This window comes from Notolepis coatsorum, assembly GCF_963971535.1.
Source record: "Notolepis coatsorum genome assembly, contig: SCAFFOLD_177, whole genome shotgun sequence".
Taxonomy (NCBI): domain Eukaryota; kingdom Metazoa; phylum Chordata; class Actinopteri; order Aulopiformes; family Paralepididae; genus Notolepis; species Notolepis coatsorum.
Genome location: NW_028171157.1, coordinates 314,156 through 333,805, shown reverse-complemented (window position 1 = coordinate 333,805; position 19,650 = coordinate 314,156). Strand labels below are relative to the sequence as shown.

General features: G+C 43.2%; 1 protein-coding gene across 1 annotated transcript in view; it reads right to left on the bottom strand.

The window, feature by feature from the left end:
- Window positions 1–254: 254 nt before the first annotated feature.
- LOC311248332 (rho guanine nucleotide exchange factor TIAM1-like) overlaps window positions 255–19,650 on the bottom strand; it is a gene marked incomplete at its 3' end in the record, with an annotated part of 54,321 nt that continues 34,925 nt past the window's right edge. Inside the window, exons 7-9 of the mRNA XM_084339233.1 lie at window positions 12,410–12,528; window positions 1,467–1,575; window positions 255–295 (exon numbers count right to left, since the gene is read on the bottom strand). Of these exons, the coding sequence (XP_084195359.1) occupies window positions 255–295; window positions 1,467–1,575; window positions 12,410–12,528 (269 nt within the window). The remainder of the gene's footprint in view (window positions 296–1,466; window positions 1,576–12,409; window positions 12,529–19,650) is intronic.

The following is a 19,650-nucleotide window of genomic DNA, read 5'->3' as shown; positions in this document are numbered from 1 at the left end:
AGAGCGTTCGAGGGAGAAAATGCCCTTTTGGAACCCGCGCTGGCACACATCCGCGGCACGGCGGCAGGTGGAAACGGAACCGAATCACGCCACGGCAAAAACGCGTGAGTAAAAGAACTCCAGTCGTCGCACTACAGCGTTCAGCTCGTCACGGAAAGCCTTTCACACTGATGTAATATTCATGCCTTGAAAGCAGTCGGAATAAGAGCAGAGCCACGACTTCCCAAGAAAAGTGTGTGAACCTTCAACCTACACTATTCATGGGAGAGCGGTGCGTGCTGCTGCTGCTGCAGCACTTCACACGGAGAACACGTGACATCATCACCAGGAGATCCCGCATGTCATCTGCTGCACGTATTGCATCCAATAATCACTTTTTTTTGTATCCACTTTTTCTCCTTTTTTTCTGTCAATCTCCAATACTGCAGTAGGCTATCAAAGGTACTGGTGTACCTGATTTAATGATTTCCAGTATCAACGGTACTGATTTAATGATTTCCAGTATCAAAGGTACTGATTTAATGATTTTGAATGATTCCCAGTCTCAATTCAGTGTCCCATTTTGATTATTCCAGGTCTATAGACCTTTTCTAACTAACAGTAGATATTGTAAACGGGCGGGCCGAGTAACCTAGTGAGGCCATAGCTGTTCTGTTCCCTTTGCAAAGGAATACCAATGGAATTCTTCTGAAACGGTCTATACGGCCCTGCAGACACTAACCACAGTAACTATGCAAACAGTGAAACGGAGAGGAATGGCTTTAAAGGTCTTTGACCTATCCAGAGAAGTTGTAGTTACTGCGATACTGTTTTACCCCTTTTCTCTAAAAACAGAGCAAGATTGAACTCTGAAACTTTGTCACAAGATAAAACAGATATTGAGAAGTAAAATTAGATAAAACAGATATTGAGAAGTAAAATTTCTAGGGCTGTCAAAATGAATGCTTTAACTTTGGAGATTCATTTAAATAATTGAAAGCATTAAAATTAATTAATCTAGATTAATCTATGGAGTGAAAAATCTTCAACGTTCTGAACTTTCAGCAGTGGATATAAGAACGAGGTCTAGCTGAGTCAATGTTGATGGTTTTGTTGAACATTTGTATTTCACAGGAGAGAAACTGTATTCAAAGAAAGCTATTAAAATAGTCTTTGAATCTAAATATACTTTCTTTGCGTTGATTTTAAATTAATTCCATGATTTTACTCAAGTAAAAAAAAAAGCTTCGGTCTTAAGTCGAAAAATGATATTTTTAATATAGTTTAATTACAGAAAATGTTATCTATTGACAGCACAAAAAATGTAGCTTCTGCAGGGCAGTATAGTTAACCCCTTCAGGTGTATTTTGATCTTAACATTCTAAAGATGGCGTCACACACACTAGCTACTGGCCCATTGAAAGCCACAATGCGAATAAACATCCCAGCAGGCAGGGTACGTAAAGGGTCTCAAAGCTCGACCTTACCGAAGGCGGCCAGCTCCGGGTCCTTTTTGCTCTTGACCATGGAGGACGGTGGGTTGATCCACGTCACGGTGGCGTGTAGCAACAGGTCCCCCATGGAGAGGTCAGCCACCTGGGGAAGGACATGTGGGGGAGGTGCAGTCAGTAAAGAGATCACAGAGGAGGTGCAGTCACTAAAGAGATCACAGAGGAGGTGCAGTCAGTAAAGAGATCACAGTGGAGGTGCAGTCACTAAAGAGATCACAGAGGAGGTGCAGTCAGTAAAGAGATCACAGAGGAGGTGCAGTCAGTAAAGAGATCACAGAGGAGGTGCAGTCAGTAAAGAGATCACAGAGGAGGTGCAGTCACTAAAGAGATCACAGAGGAGGTGCAGTCACTAAAGAGATCACAGAGGAGGTGCAGTCAGTAAAGAGATCACAGAGGAGGTGCAGTCAGTAAAGAGATCACAGAGGAGGTGCAGTCACTAAAGAGATCACAGAGGAGGTGCAGTCAGTAAAGAGATCACAGAGGAGGTGCAGTCAGTAAAGAGATCACAGAGAGGAGGTGCAGTCACTAAAGAGATCACAGAGGAGGAGGTGCAGTCACTAAAGAGATCACAGAGGAGGTTCAGTCACTAAAGAGATCACACAGAGGAGGTGCAGTCAGTAAAGAGATCACAGAGAGGAGGTGCAGTCACTAAAGAGATCACAGAGGAGGTGCAGTCAGTAAAGAGATCACAGAGGAGGTGCAGTCACTAAAGAGATCACAGAGAGGAGGTGCAGTCAGTAAAGAGATCACAGAGGAGGTGCAGTCACTAAAGAGATCACAGAGGAGGTGCAGTCAGTAAAGAGATCACAGAGGAGGTTCAGTCACTAAAGAGATCACAGAGGAGGTGCAGTCACTAAAGAGATCACAGAGGAGGTGCAGTCACTAAAGAGATCACAGAGGAGGTGCAGTCACTAAAGAGATCACAGAGGAGGTGCAGTCACTAAAGAGATCACAGAGGAGGTGCAGTCACTAAAGAGATCACAGAGGAGGTGCAGTCACTAAAGAGATCACAGAGGAGGTGCAGTCACTAAAGAGATCACAGAGAGGAGGTGCAGTCACTAAAGAGATCACAGAGGAGGTGCAGTCAGTAAAGAGATCACAGAGGAGGTTCAGTCACTAAAGAGATCACAGAGGAGGTTCAGTCACTAAAGAGATCACAGAGGAGGTGCAGTCACTAAAGAGATCACAGAGAGGAGGTGCAGTCACTAAAGAGATCACAGAGGAGGTGCAGTCACTAAAGAGATCACAGAGGAGGTGCAGTCAGTAAAGAGATCACAGAGGAGGTGCAGTCACTAAAGAGATCACAGAGGAGGTGCAGTCAGTAAAGAGATCACAGAGGAGGTTCAGTCACTAAAGAGATCACAGAGGAGGTGCAGTCACTAAAGAGATCACAGAGGAGGTGCAGTCACTAAAGAGATCACAGAGGAGGTGCAGTCACTAAAGAGATCACAGAGGAGGTGCAGTCAGTAAAGAGATCACAGAGGAGGTGCAGTCACTAAAGAGATCACAGAGAGGAGGTGCAGTCACTAAAGAGATCACAGAGAGGAGGTGCAGTCACTAAAGAGATCACAGAGAGGAGGTTCAGTCACTAAAGAGATCACAGAGAGGAGGTTCAGTCACTAAAGAGATCACAGAGGAGGTGCAGTCACTAAAGAGATCACAGAGGAGGTGCAGTCACTAAAGAGATCACAGAGGAGGTGCAGTCACTAAAGAGATCACAGAGGAGGTGCAGTCACTAAAGAGATCACAGAGGAGGTGCAGTCACTAAAGAGATCACAGAGGAGGTGCAGTCACTAAAGAGATCACAGAGGAGGTTCAGTCACTAAAGAGATCACAGAGGAGGTTCAGTCACTAAAGAGATCACAGAGGAGGTGCAGTCACTAAAGAGATCACAGAGGAGGTGCAGTCACTAAAGAGATCACAGAGAGGAGGTGCAGTCACTAAAGAGATCACAGAGGAGGTTCAGTCACTAAAGAGATCACAGAGGAGGTGCAGTCAGTAAAGAGATCACAGAGGAGGTGGTGCAGTCAGTAAAGAGATCACAGAGGAGGTTCAGTCACTAAAGAGATCACAGAGGAGGTGCAGTCACTAAAGAGATCACAGAGGAGGTTCAGTCACTAAAGAGATCACAGAGGAGGTGCAGTCACTAAAGAGATCACAGAGGAGGTGCAGTCACTAAAGAGATCACAGAGGAGGTGCAGTCACTAAAGAGATCACAGAGGAGGTGCAGTCACTAAAGAGATCACAGAGGAGGTTCAGTCACTAAAGAGATCACAGAGGAGGTGCAGTCAGTAAAGAGATCACAGAGAGGAGGTGCAGTCACTAAAGAGATCACAGAGGAGGTGCAGTCACTAAAGAGATCACAGAGGAGGTGCAGTCACTAAAGAGATCAGAGAGGAGGTTCAGTCACTAAAGAGATCACAGAGAGGAGGTGCAGTCACTAAAGAGATCACAGAGGAGGTGCAGTCACTAAAGAGATCACAGAGAGGAGGTGCAGTCACTAAAGAGATCACAGAGGAGGTGCAGTCACTAAAGAGATCACAGAGGAGGTGCAGTCACTAAAGAGATCACAGAGGAGGTGCAGTCACTAAAGAGATCACAGAGGAGGTGCAGTCACTAAAGAGATCACAGAGAGGAGGTGCAGTCACTAAAGAGATCACAGAGGAGGTGCAGTCACTAAAGAGATCACAGAGGAGGTTCAGTCACTAAAGAGATCACAGAGGAGGTGCAGTCACTAAAGAGATCACAGAGGAGGTGCAGTCACTAAAGAGATCACAGAGGAGGTGCAGTCACTAAAGAGATCACAGAGGAGGTGCAGTCACTAAAGAGATCACAGAGAGGAGGTGCAGTCACTAAAGAGATCACAGAGGAGGTTCAGTCACTAAAGAGATCACAGAGGAGGTGCAGTCAGTAAAGAGATCACAGAGAGGAGGTGCAGTCACTAAAGAGATCACAGAGGAGGTGCAGTCACTAAAGAGATCACAGAGGAGGTGCTGTCAGTAAAGAGATCACAGAGGAGGTGCAGTCACTAAAGAGATCACAGAGGAGGTGCAGTCACTAAATAGATCACAGAGGAGGTGCAGTCACTAAAGAGATCACAGAGGAGGTGCAGTCAGTAAAGAGATCACAGAGGAGGTGCAGTCACTAAAGAGATCACAGAGAGGAGGTGCAGTCACTAAAGAGATCACAGAGGAGGTGCAGTCACTAAAGAGATCACAGAGGAGGTGCAGTCAGTAAAGAGATCACAGAGGAGGTGCAGTCACTAAAGAGATCACAGAGGAGGTGCAGTCACTAAAGAGATCACAGAGGAGGTTCAGTCACTAAAGAGATCACAGAGGAGGTGCAGTCAGTAAAGAGATCACAGAGGAGGTTCAGTCACTAAAGAGATCACAGAGGAGGTGCAGTCACTAAAGAGATCACAGAGGAGGTGCAGTCACTAAAGAGATCACAGAGGAGGTGCAGTCACTAAAGAGATCACAGAGGAGGTGCAGTCACTAAAGAGATCACAGAGGAGGTGCAGTCACTAAAGAGATCACAGAGGAGGTTCAGTCACTAAAGAGATCACAGAGGAGGTGCAGTCACTAAAGAGATCACAGAGGAGGTGCAGTCACTAAAGAGATCACAGAGGAGGTGCAGTCACTAAAGAGATCACAGAGGAGGTGCAGTCACTAAAGAGATCACAGAGGAGGTGCAGTCAGTAAAGAGATCACAGAGGAGGTGCAGTCACTAAAGAGATCACAGAGGAGGTGCAGTCAGTAAAGAGATCACAGAGGAGGTGCAGTCACTAAAGAGATCACAGAGGAGGTGCAGTCACTAAAGAGATCACAGAGGAGGTTCAGTCACTAAAGAGATCACAGAGGAGGTGCAGTCACTAAAGAGATCACAGAGGAGGTGCAGTCAGTAAAGAGATCACAGAGAGGAGGTGCAGTCAGTAAAGAGATCACAGAGAGGAGGTGCAGTCACTAAAGAGATCACAGAGAGGAGGTGCAGTCACTAAAGAGATCACAGAGAGGAGGTGCAGTCAGTAAAGAGATCACAGAGGAGGTGCAGTCACTAAAGAGATCACAGAGGAGGTGCAGTCAGTAAAGAGATCACAGAGGAGGTGCAGTCAGTAAAGAGATCACAGAGGAGGTGCAGTCACTAAAGAGATCACAGAGGAGGTGCAGTCAGTAAAGAGATCACAGAGGAGGTGCAGTCACTAAAGAGATCACAGAGGAGGTGCAGTCACTAAAGAGATCACAGAGGAGGTGCAGTCAGTAAAGAGATCACAGAGGAGGTGCAGTCACTAAAGAGATCACAGAGGAGGTGCAGTCACTAAAGAGATCACAGAGGAGGTGCAGTCAGTAAAGAGATCACAGAGGAGGTGCAGTCACTAAAGAGATCACAGAGGAGGTGCAGTCAGTAAAGAGATCACAGAGGAGGTGCAGTCACTAAAGAGATCACAGAGGAGGTGCAGTCACTAAAGAGATCACAGAGGAGGTGCAGTCACTAAAGAGATCACAGAGAGGAGGTGCAGTCACTAAAGAGATCACAGAGGAGGTTCAGTCACTAAAGAGATCACAGAGGAGGTGCAGTCAGTAAAGAGATCACAGAGGAGGTGCAGTCACTAAAGAGATCACAGAGGAGGTTCAGTCACTAAAGAGATCACAGAGAGGAGGTTCAGTCACTAAAGAGATCACAGAGAGGAGGTTCAGTCACTAAAGAGATCACAGAGGAGGTGCAGTCACTAAAGAGATCACAGAGGAGGTGCAGTCAGTAAAGAGATCACAGAGGAGGTGCAGTCAGTAAAGAGATCACAGAGGAGGTGCAGTCAGTAAAGAGATCACAGAGGAGGTGCAGTCACTAAAGAGATCACAGAGGAGGTGCAGTCAGTAAAGAGATCACAGAGGAGGTGCAGTCACTAAAGAGATCACAGAGGAGGTGCAGTCACTAAAGAGATCACAGAGGAGGTGCAGTCACTAAAGAGATCACAGAGGAGGTGCAGTCAGTAAAGAGATCACAGAGGAGGTGCAGTCACTAAATAGATCACAGAGGAGGTGCAGTCACTAAAGAGATCACAGAGGAGGTTCAGTCACTAAAGAGATCACAGAGGAGGTGCAGTCACTAAAGAGATCACAGAGAGGAGGTGCAGTCACTAAAGAGATCACAGAGGAGGTGCAGTCACTAAAGAGATCACAGAGGAGGTGCAGTCACTAAAGAGATCACAGAGGAGGTGCAGTCAGTAAAGAGATCACAGAGGAGGTGCAGTCACTAAAGAGATCACAGAGGAGGTTCAGTCACTAAAGAGATCACAGAGAGGAGGTTCAGTCACTAAAGAGATCACAGAGGAGGTGCAGTCACTAAAGAGATCACAGAGGAGGTGCAGTCACTAAAGAGATCACAGAGAGGAGGTTCAGTCACTAAAGAGATCACAGAGGAGGTGCAGTCACTAAAGAGATCACAGAGGAGGTGCAGTCAGTAAAGAGATCACAGAGGAGGTGCAGTCACTAAAGAGATCACAGAGGAGGTTCAGTCACTAAAGAGATCACAGAGAGGAGGTTCAGTCACTAAAGAGATCACAGAGAGGAGGTTCAGTCACTAAAGAGATCACAGAGGAGGTGCAGTCACTAAAGAGATCACAGAGGAGGTGCAGTCACTAAAGAGATCACAGAGGAGGTTCAGTCACTAAAGAGATCACAGAGGAGGTGCAGTCACTAAAGAGATCACAGAGGAGGTGCAGTCACTAAAGAGATCACAGAGGAGGTGCAGTCACTAAAGAGATCACAGAGGAGGTGCAGTCACTAAAGAGATCACAGAGAGGAGGTGCAGTCAGTAAAGAGATCACAGAGAGGAGGTGCAGTCACTAAAGAGATCACAGAGGAGGTGCAGTCAGTAAAGAGATCACAGAGAGGAGGTTCAGTCACTAAAGAGATCACAGAGGAGGTTCAGTCACTAAAGAGATCACAGAGGAGGTTCAGTCACTAAAGAGATCACAGAGGAGGTGCAGTCACTAAAGAGATCACAGAGGAGGTGCAGTCACTAAAGAGATCACAGAGGAGGTTCAGTCACTAAAGAGATCACAGAGGAGGTGCAGTCACTAAAGAGATCACAGAGGAGGTGCAGTCAGTAAAGAGATCACAGAGGAAGTCAACGCAGAAAACGAACGAAAAAAACGAACGCAAAAAAACGAACGCAAAAAGATTTACGCAAAAAAACGAATGAACTAAAACGAAAACTAATGCAAAAAACGAATGCAGAAAAATTAAAACCAACACAAAAAAACCAAAGCAAAAAACGAACGCAAAAAAATTAACGAACTAAAACTAAAACGAACTAAAACGAAAACAAACGCAAAAAAATTTACGCAAAAAAACTAACGAACTAAAACGAAAACGAACTAAAACGAAAACGAACGCAAAAAACCAACAAAAAAAAACCAACGCAAAAAAATGAAAACCAACAACAAAACGAACGCAAAAAACGAATGCAAAAAAACGAACGAACTAAAACAAAAACGAACAAAAACGAAAACGAACGCAAAACAATTTACGAAAAAAAAATAACGAACTAAAACTAAAACGAACTAAAACGAAAACCAACGCAAAAAAATGAAAACCAATGAAAAAACGAACGCAAAAAAACGAACGAAAAAAAACTAACGCAAAAAAATGTACGCAAAAAACTAACGAACTAAAACGAAAAAGAACTAAAACGAAAACGAACGCAAAACAATTTACGAAAAAAAAATAACGAACTAAAACGAAAACGAACTAAAACGAAAACCAACGCAAAAAAATGAAAACCAATGAAAAAACGAACGCAAAAAAACGAACGAAAAAAAACTAACGCAAAAAAACTGACAAACACAAAAAAACGAACGCAAAAAAACGAACGCAGATCACAGAGGAGGTGCAGTCAGTAAAGAGATCACAGAGGAGGTGCAGTCACTAAAGAGATCACAGAGGAGGTGCAGTCAGTAAAGAGATCACAGAGGAGGTGCAGTCACTAAAGAGATCACAGAGGAGGTTCAGTCACTAAAGAGATCACAGAGAGGAGGTGCAGTCACTAAAGAGATCACAGAGGAGGTGCAGTCAGTAAAGAGATCACAGAGGAGGTGCAGTCACTAAAGAGATCACAGAGGAGGTGCAGTCACTAAAGAGATCACAGAGGAGGTGCAGTCAGTAAAGAGATCACAGAGGAGGTGCAGTCAGTAAAGAGATCACAGAGGAGGTGCAGTCACTAAAGAGATCACAGAGGAGGTGCAGTCAGTAAAGAGATCACAGAGGAGGTGCAGTCACTAAAGAGATCACAGAGGAGGTGCAGTCACTAAAGAGATCACAGAGGAGGTGCAGTCAGTAAAGAGATCACAGAGGAGGTGCAGTCAGTAAAGAGATCACAGAGGAGGTGCAGTCACTAAAGAGATCACAGAGGAGGTGCAGTCACTAAAGAGATCACAGAGGAGGTGCAGTCACTAAAGAGATCACAGAGGAGGTGCAGTCACTAAAGAGATCACAGAGGAGGTTCAGTCACTAAAGAGATCACAGAGGAGGTGCAGTCACTAAAGAGATCACAGAGGAGGTGCAGTCAGTAAAGAGATCACAGAGAGGAGGTGCAGTCACTAAAGAGATCACAGAGGAGGTTCAGTCAGTAAAGAGATCACAGAGGAGGTGCAGTCACTAAAGAGATCACAGAGGAGGTTCAGTCAGTAAAGAGATCACAGAGGAGGTGCAGTCACTAAAGAGATCACAGAGGAGGTTCAGTCAGTAAAGAGATCACAGAGGAGGTGCAGTCACTAAAGAGATCACAGAGGAGGTGCAGTCACTAAAGAGATCACAGAGGAGGTGCAGTCACTAAAGAGATCACAGAGGAGGTGCAGTCAGTAAAGAGATCACAGAGGAGGTGCAGTCACTAAAGAGATCACAGAGGAGGTTCAGTCAGTAAAGAGATCACAGAGGAGGTGCAGTCACTAAAGAGATCACAGAGGAGGTGCAGTCAGTAAAGAGATCACAGAGGAGGTGCAGTCACTAAAGAGATCACAGAGGAGGTGCAGTCACTAAAGAGATCACTGAGGAGGTTCAGTCACTAAAGAGATCACAGAGGAGGTGCAGTCACTAAAGAGATCACAGAGGAGGTGCAGTCACTAAAGAGATCACAGAGGAGGTGCAGTCACTAAAGAGATCACAGAGAGGAGGTTCAGTCACTAAAGAGATCACAGAGGAGGTGCAGTCAGTAAAGAGATCACAGAGGAGGTGCAGTCACTAAAGAGATCACAGAGGAGGTGCAGTCACTAAAGAGATCACAGAGGAGGTGCAGTCACTAAAGAGATCACAGAGGAGGTGCAGTCAGTAAAGAGATCACAGAGGAGGTGCAGTCAGTAAAGAGATCACAGAGGAGGTTCAGTCACTAAAGAGATCACAGAGGAGGTGCAGTCAGTAAAGAGATCACAGAGGAGGTGCAGTCACTAAAGAGATCACAGAGAGGAGGTGCAGTCACTAAAGAGATCACAGAGGAGGTGCAGTCAGTAAAGAGATCACAGAGGAGGTGCAGTCAGTAAAGAGATCACAGAGGAGGTTCAGTCACTAAAGAGATCACAGAGGAGGTGCAGTCACTAAAGAGATCACAGAGGAGGTGCAGTCAGTAAAGAGATCACAGAGGAGGTGCAGTCAGTAAAGAGATCACAGAGGAGGTGCAGTCACTAAAGAGATCACAGAGGAGGTGCAGTCACTAAAGAGATCACAGAGGAGGTGCAGTCAGTAAAGAGATCACAGAGGAGGTGCAGTCACTAAAGAGATCACAGAGGAGGTGCAGTCACTAAAGAGATCACAGAGGAGGTGCAGTCACTAAAGAGATCACAGAGGAGGTGCAGTCAGTAAAGAGATCACAGAGGAGGTGCAGTCAGTAAAGAGATCACAGAGGAGGTGCAGTCACTAAAGAGATCACAGAGGAGGTGCAGTCAGTAAAGAGATCACAGAGGAGGTGCAGTCACTAAAGAGATCACAGAGGAGGTGCAGTCACTAAAGAGATCACAGAGAGGAGGTTCAGTCACTAAAGAGATCACAGAGGAGGTTCAGTCACTAAAGAGATCACAGAGAGGAGGTGCAGTCAGTAAAGAGATCACAGAGGAGGTGCAGTCAGTAAAGAGATCACAGAGGAGGTGCAGTCACTAAAGAGATCACAGAGGAGGTTCAGTCACTAAAGAGATCACAGAGAGGAGGTTCAGTCACTAAAGAGATCACAGAGGAGGTTCAGTCACTAAAGAGATCACAGAGGAGGTTCAGTCACTAAAGAGATCACAGAGGAGGTTCAGTCAGTAAAGAGATCACAGAGGAGGTGCAGTCACTAAAGAGATCACAGAGGAGGTGCAGTCACTAAAGAGATCACAGAGGAGGTGCAGTCACTAAAGAGATCACAGAGGAGGTTCAGTCACTAAAGAGATCACAGAGGAGGTTCAGTCACTAAAGAGATCACAGAGGAGGTTCAGTCACTAAAGAGATCACAGAGGAGGTGCAGTCACTAAAGAGATCACAGAGAGGAGGTGCAGTCACTAAAGAGATCACAGAGGAGGTTCAGTCACTAAAGAGATCACAGAGGAGGTGCAGTCACTAAAGAGATCACAGAGGAGGTTCAGTCAGTAAAGAGATCACAGAGAGGAGGTTCAGTCACTAAAGAGATCACAGAGGAGGTGCAGTCACTAAAGAGATCACAGAGGAGGTGCAGTCACTAAAGAGATCACAGAGGAGGTGCAGTCAGTAAAGAGATCACAGAGGAGGTGCAGTCAGTAAAGAGATCACAGAGAGGAGGTGCAGTCACTAAAGAGATCACAGAGGAGGTGCAGTCACTAAATAGATCACAGAGGAGGTGCAGTCACTAAAGAGATCACAGAGGAGGTGCAGTCACTAAAGAGATCACAGAGGAGGTTCAGTCACTAAAGAGATCACAGAACGCTGCTGTTGAAAAGATGGTCTCCACGTCTAACGTACTGTACGAGGAATACTGTATCTGTGGCAAAGGGATATTCTATGAATGTAGTTCCTACGTGTCGTGGGACCAGCAGGACTTTCCCAGGCGGCAAAGTCCCACAAATATATCCACAATAATCCACAGATCATTATTATTATTTGATAGGATTTTGTCCCAGGGAGGAAAAGCAGTATATGACTTAGGGCTGTCCCCGACTAAGGATTTGGATGGTCGACTACTGTAGGATTGGCCAAAATGTGCCGTTAGTCGACTATTGGTCGACAAAAAAAAAAAAAAAAAAAAGTATAATATTTTAAAACTTTTTATTTTATTTTATTTTGTATCATTCCATTTGGGCTGTGGGGGGTGAAGCTTAATGTCTGAAGGAGTCGACTGAAGGCTTCTTGTCCTCTGCAAAAGCATGCAATTGGTCCACTGATGGATACATCTTGATATTTGTCTAGTCTAGTGTGTTCATTAGATGGTGAAATCCTCTTTCAGTGCCTCTGTGCCCGTTTTCGTAGGCAGTTAGCCTCTGGTATGCGTGCCATTAGCGTTAGCCACGCTTCTAGGCCTCTTTTCTTTTGGAAAGAATGATAAAGAAAAAATAATAATATATTAATATTCTTTTTATTTTATTTTTTTGTATATTCGACTAAGAGGTTGGCCAGTCGACTACGGCTCCTTTCGACCGATTAGTCGACTAATCGATTAATAGGGGGCATGTTTTAGTACAGAATTCATTAACCGACTGGCTAGTCGACAAGATAACAATGGAAAGAACCCTGTGATTGTAAATGTTCAATCTTTGTACATTCTCTCTCTCTCATTGAGCCAACATCCATTTTTTGCGAAAATAATTATAATAATCAAACTCCCCCCATGGAACTCTCCCCTGGACGACCCCAGACCCCACTTTGGGACCGACACCCACTGGTATCCAACCAGGCGTGGCGTGAGCGTCGTGACCCCCCCCGTACCTCCTTGTTGTGGGCGGTCTGCTCGTTGATGAGCTGGTCGAACACGGCGCCGTACTCCTCGTGCAGCTTCTGCATCTCGTTGATGTGACTGGCCACCTTGTTCATGGCCTTCATCGCAACTGGAAAGAAACAAGAGAAAGACAGAAATGAGTAGGGATGCTCGATATTGGCTTTTTTACCGATACCGATATTCCGATATTGTCCAACTCTTAATTTCGATACCGATACCGATATCAACTGATACCGATATATGCAGGGTTTCCCCCCCAAAAAAAATTAATAATTTCAGGTAACTAATAATTTCACTGGATGCATTCAAAAGGCTTTCTAAATGTAAGCATTATCTGTGCAAAATATGATCATTAAAAAAGTAAAAATTAACATTACATATCTCTTGTTGTTGAATTAAACCAACATGCATACTTTTGACAATAAATAAAATAAGAATTGGTTCTTACTTGCTTGCCTGGGTAAATAAAGGTTAAATAAATGTAAAAAGAAAAAAAAAAATGTTATTGTTTTTTTTATTTTTTTATCGATACCGATATTTTCCGATATCACATTTTACTGCCGATATCGGCCGATAATATCGGTCGGCCGATAATATCGGACATCCCTAGAAATGAGTAATGAGGATAAACAAAGTTATGTTATATTGTGTTATGTAGTGCTGTACTATATTCACTGCTGTTAAGTGAATCAAGTTTTTTTGTAAATTCTTTTTTTTTAATATAAGTAAAAGTATATTTTATATTGTAATATACTAAATTATGTTATATCTAGTAAAATGTATGGAAGAACAAATACAAATGTAAGGGGGTAGGGATCAATAGGCTTAGCTTCCCTCTACTCCTTTTTTGGACATGTCTGCTAACCAAACACATTGCTCTTGACCTTTTGTTTATAATTCCATTATTATTATTATTTTTTTTATGTATTTTTTTTAAATGTTTTTTAAATTTGTTGTTATGATTGTTTGGTTTGACGGAACAAGATACCGTGATTTGTTTGGAGGAATATGGAGAAGTACATGTTCAAAAATAAACTTTTCATTCATTCATTCATTCAATCAGAGCTCACGCTATTTGCATACAACCCATATAACGCTGTATGATAGCGTGTACAATAAGGCCGTATACCTACTTATACACCTGGATATAACACATCTAACTCTGTATGATAGCGTGTACAATAAGGATGTGTATACCTACTTATACACCTGCATATAACACATATAACTCTGTATGATAGCATGTACAATAAGGCCGTATACCTACGTATACACCTGGATATAACACATATAACTCTGTATGATAGCGTGTACAATAAGGCCGTATACCTACTTATACACCTGGATATAACACATATAACTCTGTATGATAGCGTGTACAATAAGGCCGTATACCTACTTATACACCTGGATATAACACATCTAACGCTGTGTGATAGCGTGTACAATAAGGCCGTATACCTACTTATACACCTGGATATAACACATCTAACGCTGTGTGATAGCGTGTACAATAAGGCCGTATACCCACACTGTAAGAAAAAAAGCTGCAAGAAAACGGTAAATGTCTGGCATCAATGGTTTCCAAATACTTCCTGTCAAATTACAGTAAAATAAAATACATTTACAGATTACAACCTTTATTTAATGGTTAATATTTTGATAAAAGGTAATCTACTGTATTTTTATGGTATTTACACTTAAAGTAGAACAAAGGTAATCTGTAAAATAATACAGTGGATTTCATTTTCATGCATATAACCCATATGATTTTTGATTGATTGATTAATATTTATTATATATATATTTTGTGTCATACATATGGGCTTACAAGACACATACACAATACACAATACACAATAAGTAATAATAAGTATATAGACCAAGATGGCCACAAAAAAAGAAAACAAAATAAGAACATAACAAGCTGTAAACAATGTACTTCAAATAACTCTGTATGATAGCATGTGCAATCATGCTGTATATACCATAAATATCTATGTATTATTACTGTATATATATCTATCCACATCCGTCTATACATACTGTGGTCTGCATATAATCCCTTTTACATATCTGTAGATACTATATCTCTATCTGTACATATTCCTTACCTACTCTTACTAGTTACACTGCTGGTTGGTATGACTACGACCATACTGTCTTTATACCTGTATCACTGTAGATATTAATATTACAACTCTGTACATACAGGCTGAGAGGGAGACAAAGTAGAGGAGAGACACAGGAGAGAAGGTTCTTTATTGATACAGTAGGAAGGATGAGAGGGAGACAGAGTAGGGGAGACACAGGAGAGAAGGTTCTTTATTGAGACAGTAGGAAGGCTGAGAGGGAGACAGAGTAGGGGAGACACAGGAGAGAAGGTTCTTTATTGAGACAGTAGGAAGGCTGAGAGGGAGACAGAGTAGGGGAGACACAGGAGAGAAGGTTCTTCATTGAGACAGTAGGAAGGCTGAGAGGGAGACAGAGTAGGGGAGACACAGGAGAGAAGGTTCTTTACTGAGACAGTAGGAAGGCTGAGAGGGAGACAGAGTAGGGGAGACACAGGAGAGAAGGTTCTTTAGTGAGACAGTAGGAAGGCTGAGAGGGAGACAGAGTAGGGGAGACACAGGAGAGAAGGTTCTTTATTGAGACAGTAGGAAGGCTGAGAGCGAGACAGAGTAGGGGAGACACAGGAGAGAAGGTTCTTTATTGAGACAGTAGGAAGGCTGAGAGCGAGACAGAGTAGGGGAGACACTGGAGAGAAGGTTCTTTAATGAGACAGTAGGAAGGCTGAGAGGGAGACAGAGTAGGGGACACACAGGAGATAATGTTCTTTATGGAAACGGTAGGAAGGCTGAGAAGGAGACAGAGTAGGGGAGACACAGGAGAGAAAGTTCTTTATTGAGACAGTAGGAAGGCTGAGAGGGAGACAGAATAGGGGAGACACAGGAGAGAAGGTTCTTTATGGAAACGGTAGGAAGGCTGAGAGGGAGACAGAGTAGAGGAGACACAGGAGAGAAGGTTCTTTATTGAGACAGTAGGAAGGCTGAGAGGGAGACAGAGTAGGGGAGACACAGGAGAGAAGGTTCTTTATTGAGACAGTAGGAAGGCAGAGAGGGAGACAGAGTAGGGGAGACACAGGAGAGAAGGTTATTTATTGAGACGGTAGGAAGGCTGAGAGGGAGACAGAGTAGGGGAGACACAGGAGAGAAGGTTCTTTATTGAGACAGTAGGAAGGCTGAGAGGGAGACAGAGTAGAGGAGACACAGGAGAGAAGGTTCTTTATTGAGACAGTAGGAAGGCTGAGAGGGAGACAGAGTAGGGGAGACACAGGAGAGAAGGTTCTTTATTGAGACGGTAGGAAGGCTGAGAGGGAGACAGAGTAGAGGAGACACAGGAGAGAAGGTTCTTTATTGAGACAGTAGGAAGGCTGAGAGGGAGACAGAGTAGGGGAGACACAGGAGAGAAGGTTCTTTATTGAGACAGTAGGAATGCTGAGAGGGAAACAGAGTAGCAGAGACACAGGAGAGAAGGTTCTTTATTGAGACGGTAGGAAGGCTGAGAGGGAGACAGAGTAGAGGAGACACAGGAGAGAAGGTTCTTTATTGAGACGGTAGGAAGGCTGAGAGGGAGACAGAGTAGGGGAGACACAGGAGAGAAGGTTCTTTATTGAGACAGTAGGAATGCTGAGAGGGAAACAGAGTAGCAGAGACACAGGAGAGAAGGTTCTTTATTGAGACGGTAGGAAGGCTGAGAGGGAGACAGAGTAGAGGAGACACAGGAGAGAAGGTTCTTTATTGAGACGGTAGGAAGGCTGAGAGGGAGACAGAGTAGGGGAGACACAGGAGAGAAGGTTCTTTATTGAGACAGTAGGAAGGCAGAGAGGGAGACAGAGTAGGGGAGACACAGGAGAGAAGGTTCTTTATTGAGACAGTAGGAAGGCTGAGAGGGAGACAGAGTAGGGGAGACACAGGAGAGAAGGTTCTTTATTGAGACAGTAGGAAGGCTGAGAGGGAAACAGAGTAGCAGAGACACAGGAGAGAAGGTTCTTTATTGAGACGGTAGGAAGGCTGAGAGGGAGACAGAGTAGAGGAGACACAGGAGAGAAGGTTCTTTATTGAGACGGTAGGAAGGCAGAGAGGGAGACAGAGTAGGGGACACACAGGAGAGAAGGTTCTGGCGGGTTTCAATTGTTCATGATTTTAATCGCAACTGGTTGAGATAAAGAAAAAAGAGGTCATGCTTATAACCACGACACCAGCTATGGGCCAAAGACGAGAGAGTTAAAAGGGGAACTACACCCAATGTAATAATCCATACGTGTTATTCCTCAGGTCTAAGACAGTCCAAAAATATTAGCGAGAACAAACCATCTAAAATACTATAGCGCTAAAACTCCAACGTGTGATGTTATCAAGTATAAAGTCTGGAGCTGCTGTTACTTTGATTACATTATTTAGTAAAAGTAGTACTAAAAGTAGTTGTAAAAAGAAAAGAAAAGTAAAATAGTAAGTCTTTGGAAATGTACTCGGTTACTAGTTTTATCAAGGATACACACAGTTCATAAAGGTCTTGGTTACTTTTAATTAAACACACCTTTACACTTTTATGAACAAAGCAAAGCGGGATCCAACACGACCGCGTCGGTGGCTTTAATAATGGGAGCTTCTGTGCCGACCGTCTCGTAAAACGTTTTTAAACTTTGATGAATTGTACAGAAAACGTCAGCCTTCACGGAGGGGGTGATTACAATCAGCCCACAGGCGCGTCCGATGGCTGGAGAGAGGAAACGCTGACTCTGGAGTGAGCGGTAGATTATGGGCTCCTATTGTTGTTGACAATATAAACGCTCTTGTGAGCGTGTGGCCGCTCGAGGCGTGGGTGTGACGTGCCCGTGGTGGGCGCCTGGCTGCTGTAGCGAAGCTCGATTAATATCCCACGTGAGAACGCAGGTGTAGTTGTTACCTTTAATTGCAAGTGTCCTACAGCCAAAGTTGAAATGCTTCTTGGAAACAGAATAACGAGATGGGACTTATAATAGAGAGCCCACATGAAAAGGATGCGGTGAGACGTTTGAATGTGCAACTGCGTTAAGTCAAATGTTCCTTTATTAATCGCCCTTGGGGAAATTCAAGTGTCATAAGCGGCATTGGGGTGCAGGTAGGATAGGTAGTAATAATAATAGAACATAGAACAAAGTGCAAGTAGTAATGATAATAGTGATAACAGTAGTATTAGCAGTGTTGGGCAAGTTACTTTAAAAAAGTAACTAGTTACAGTTACTAGTTACTTCTTCCAAAAAGTAACTAAATTACTTACTCAGTTACAAATTATAAAAGTAACTAGTTACCTCAGAAAAGTAACTATTGCGTTACTTTCAAGTAAATTTGTTACATAAACAACATACACAAATCTAAACTATTTTAATGTTGCTGTGGGACAAAGTGAGACTAGCCTCCAATCAAATGCCATGCATGTAGATATTATAATTACTATGTTTATATAGTGGATCATACAAATACAAACACAATAGATGTTTTGGAACTTTTGATATGTATTGCCCCTCAACAGGCCACAACTGGGCAACATTAAATTATGCTTGTTAAGCAAAAATAAATAACAAATATATACTGATTGATTGAACATTTTAATTAACAGATTGCAGAATGGGTACAGTACAGTACGGCTCAATACACACAATTGTTAAGGGGATGCAGACCAGAGAAAGACTTTCGTCTTGTTTACATCAGGGTCCCCCATTTTCAATTCATGACATTTATGACGAAAGTCTTTCTCTGGTCTGCATCCCCTTAACAATTGTATGTATTGAGCTGTACTGTACTGTACCCATTCTGCAATCTGTTAATAAACTTTTCAATCAATCAATCAATGACATACACAACATACAGATATAAGAATCTAATCGAATCATCTAAACTAATCTAATCATGACATTTAAGACATGCATGACATACAGAGATATATATATCTCTGAGCACCTGAAGCCTGTGCTATTAAACCAGGAAGTGCAGCACTGTTGATAAGGCTGTCAGCACTGCAGTAGAGCCACTCAGTGCCCTGCGCTGCAAAGAGTGAACACAAAATGCTCATGGACCCGCGGTCTCATGTTGACTGAGTCGCTTGTGTTGTTCGTTGGATTCGTTTTGGATTATTTGGGCTCAAAACGTACACTACACGGACCGCGGTCTCATGCTGACTGATCAGTGATCGCTTGTCTTGTCGCGCTGTGTGTCAGACTCTGGATGCTTTAGACACCCGCCCACCTCCACCTCTGATTGGCTTACCATGACATTTTATTCAGCCAATCGTCAGCATGTATGCTTGGCTCGCGCACTGCCCACTAAACAAGGAAGAACATATTATTGCCTCTCGGCGCAGAGATCTGTCTGATGAAAGAAACAGGTTCATTCATAGTAACGTGCCGCATTTTTTTGCAGTAACGCTAACGGCGTTATTAAGATTGGAAGAGTAATCCGTTAGATTACTCGTTACTGAAAAAACGAATGCCGTTAGTAACGCCATTACTTATAGCGCCGTTATTCCCATCACTGAGTATTAGTGAACAGTAATGAGTGGCAGGATTCAATCAGACAGTTAGTTATGATGGCATGGTCTAAACCATAGTAACAAACTGAGAGTCAGATAGTCCTAACAGTGTTTATTATTAAGAGTCAGATAGTCCTAACAGTGTTTATTATTAAGAGTCAGACAGTCCTAATAGTGTTTATTAGTAAGAGTCAGACAGTCCTAACAGTGTTTATTATTAAGAGTCAGACAGTCCTAACAGTGTTTATTATTAAGAGTCAGATAGTCCTAACAGTGTTTATTATTAAGAGTCAGATAGTCCTAACAGTGTTTATTATTAAGAGTCAGACAGTCCTAACAGTGTTTATTATTAAGAGTCAGACAGTCCTAACAGTGTTTATTATTAAGAGTCAGATAGTCCTAACAGTGTTTATTATTAAGAGTCAGACAGTCCTAACAGTGTTTATTATTAAGAGTCAGACAGTCCTAACAGTGTTTATTATTAAGAGTCAGACAGTCCTAACAGTATTTATTATTAAGAGTCAGATAGTCCTAACAGTGTTTATTATTAAGAGTCAGATAGTCCTAACAGTGTTTATTATTAAGAGTCAGATAGTCCTAACAGTGTTTGTAACTGAGGGGTACAATTCCCTGACTGTATTGTTAGATATGATACTTACTA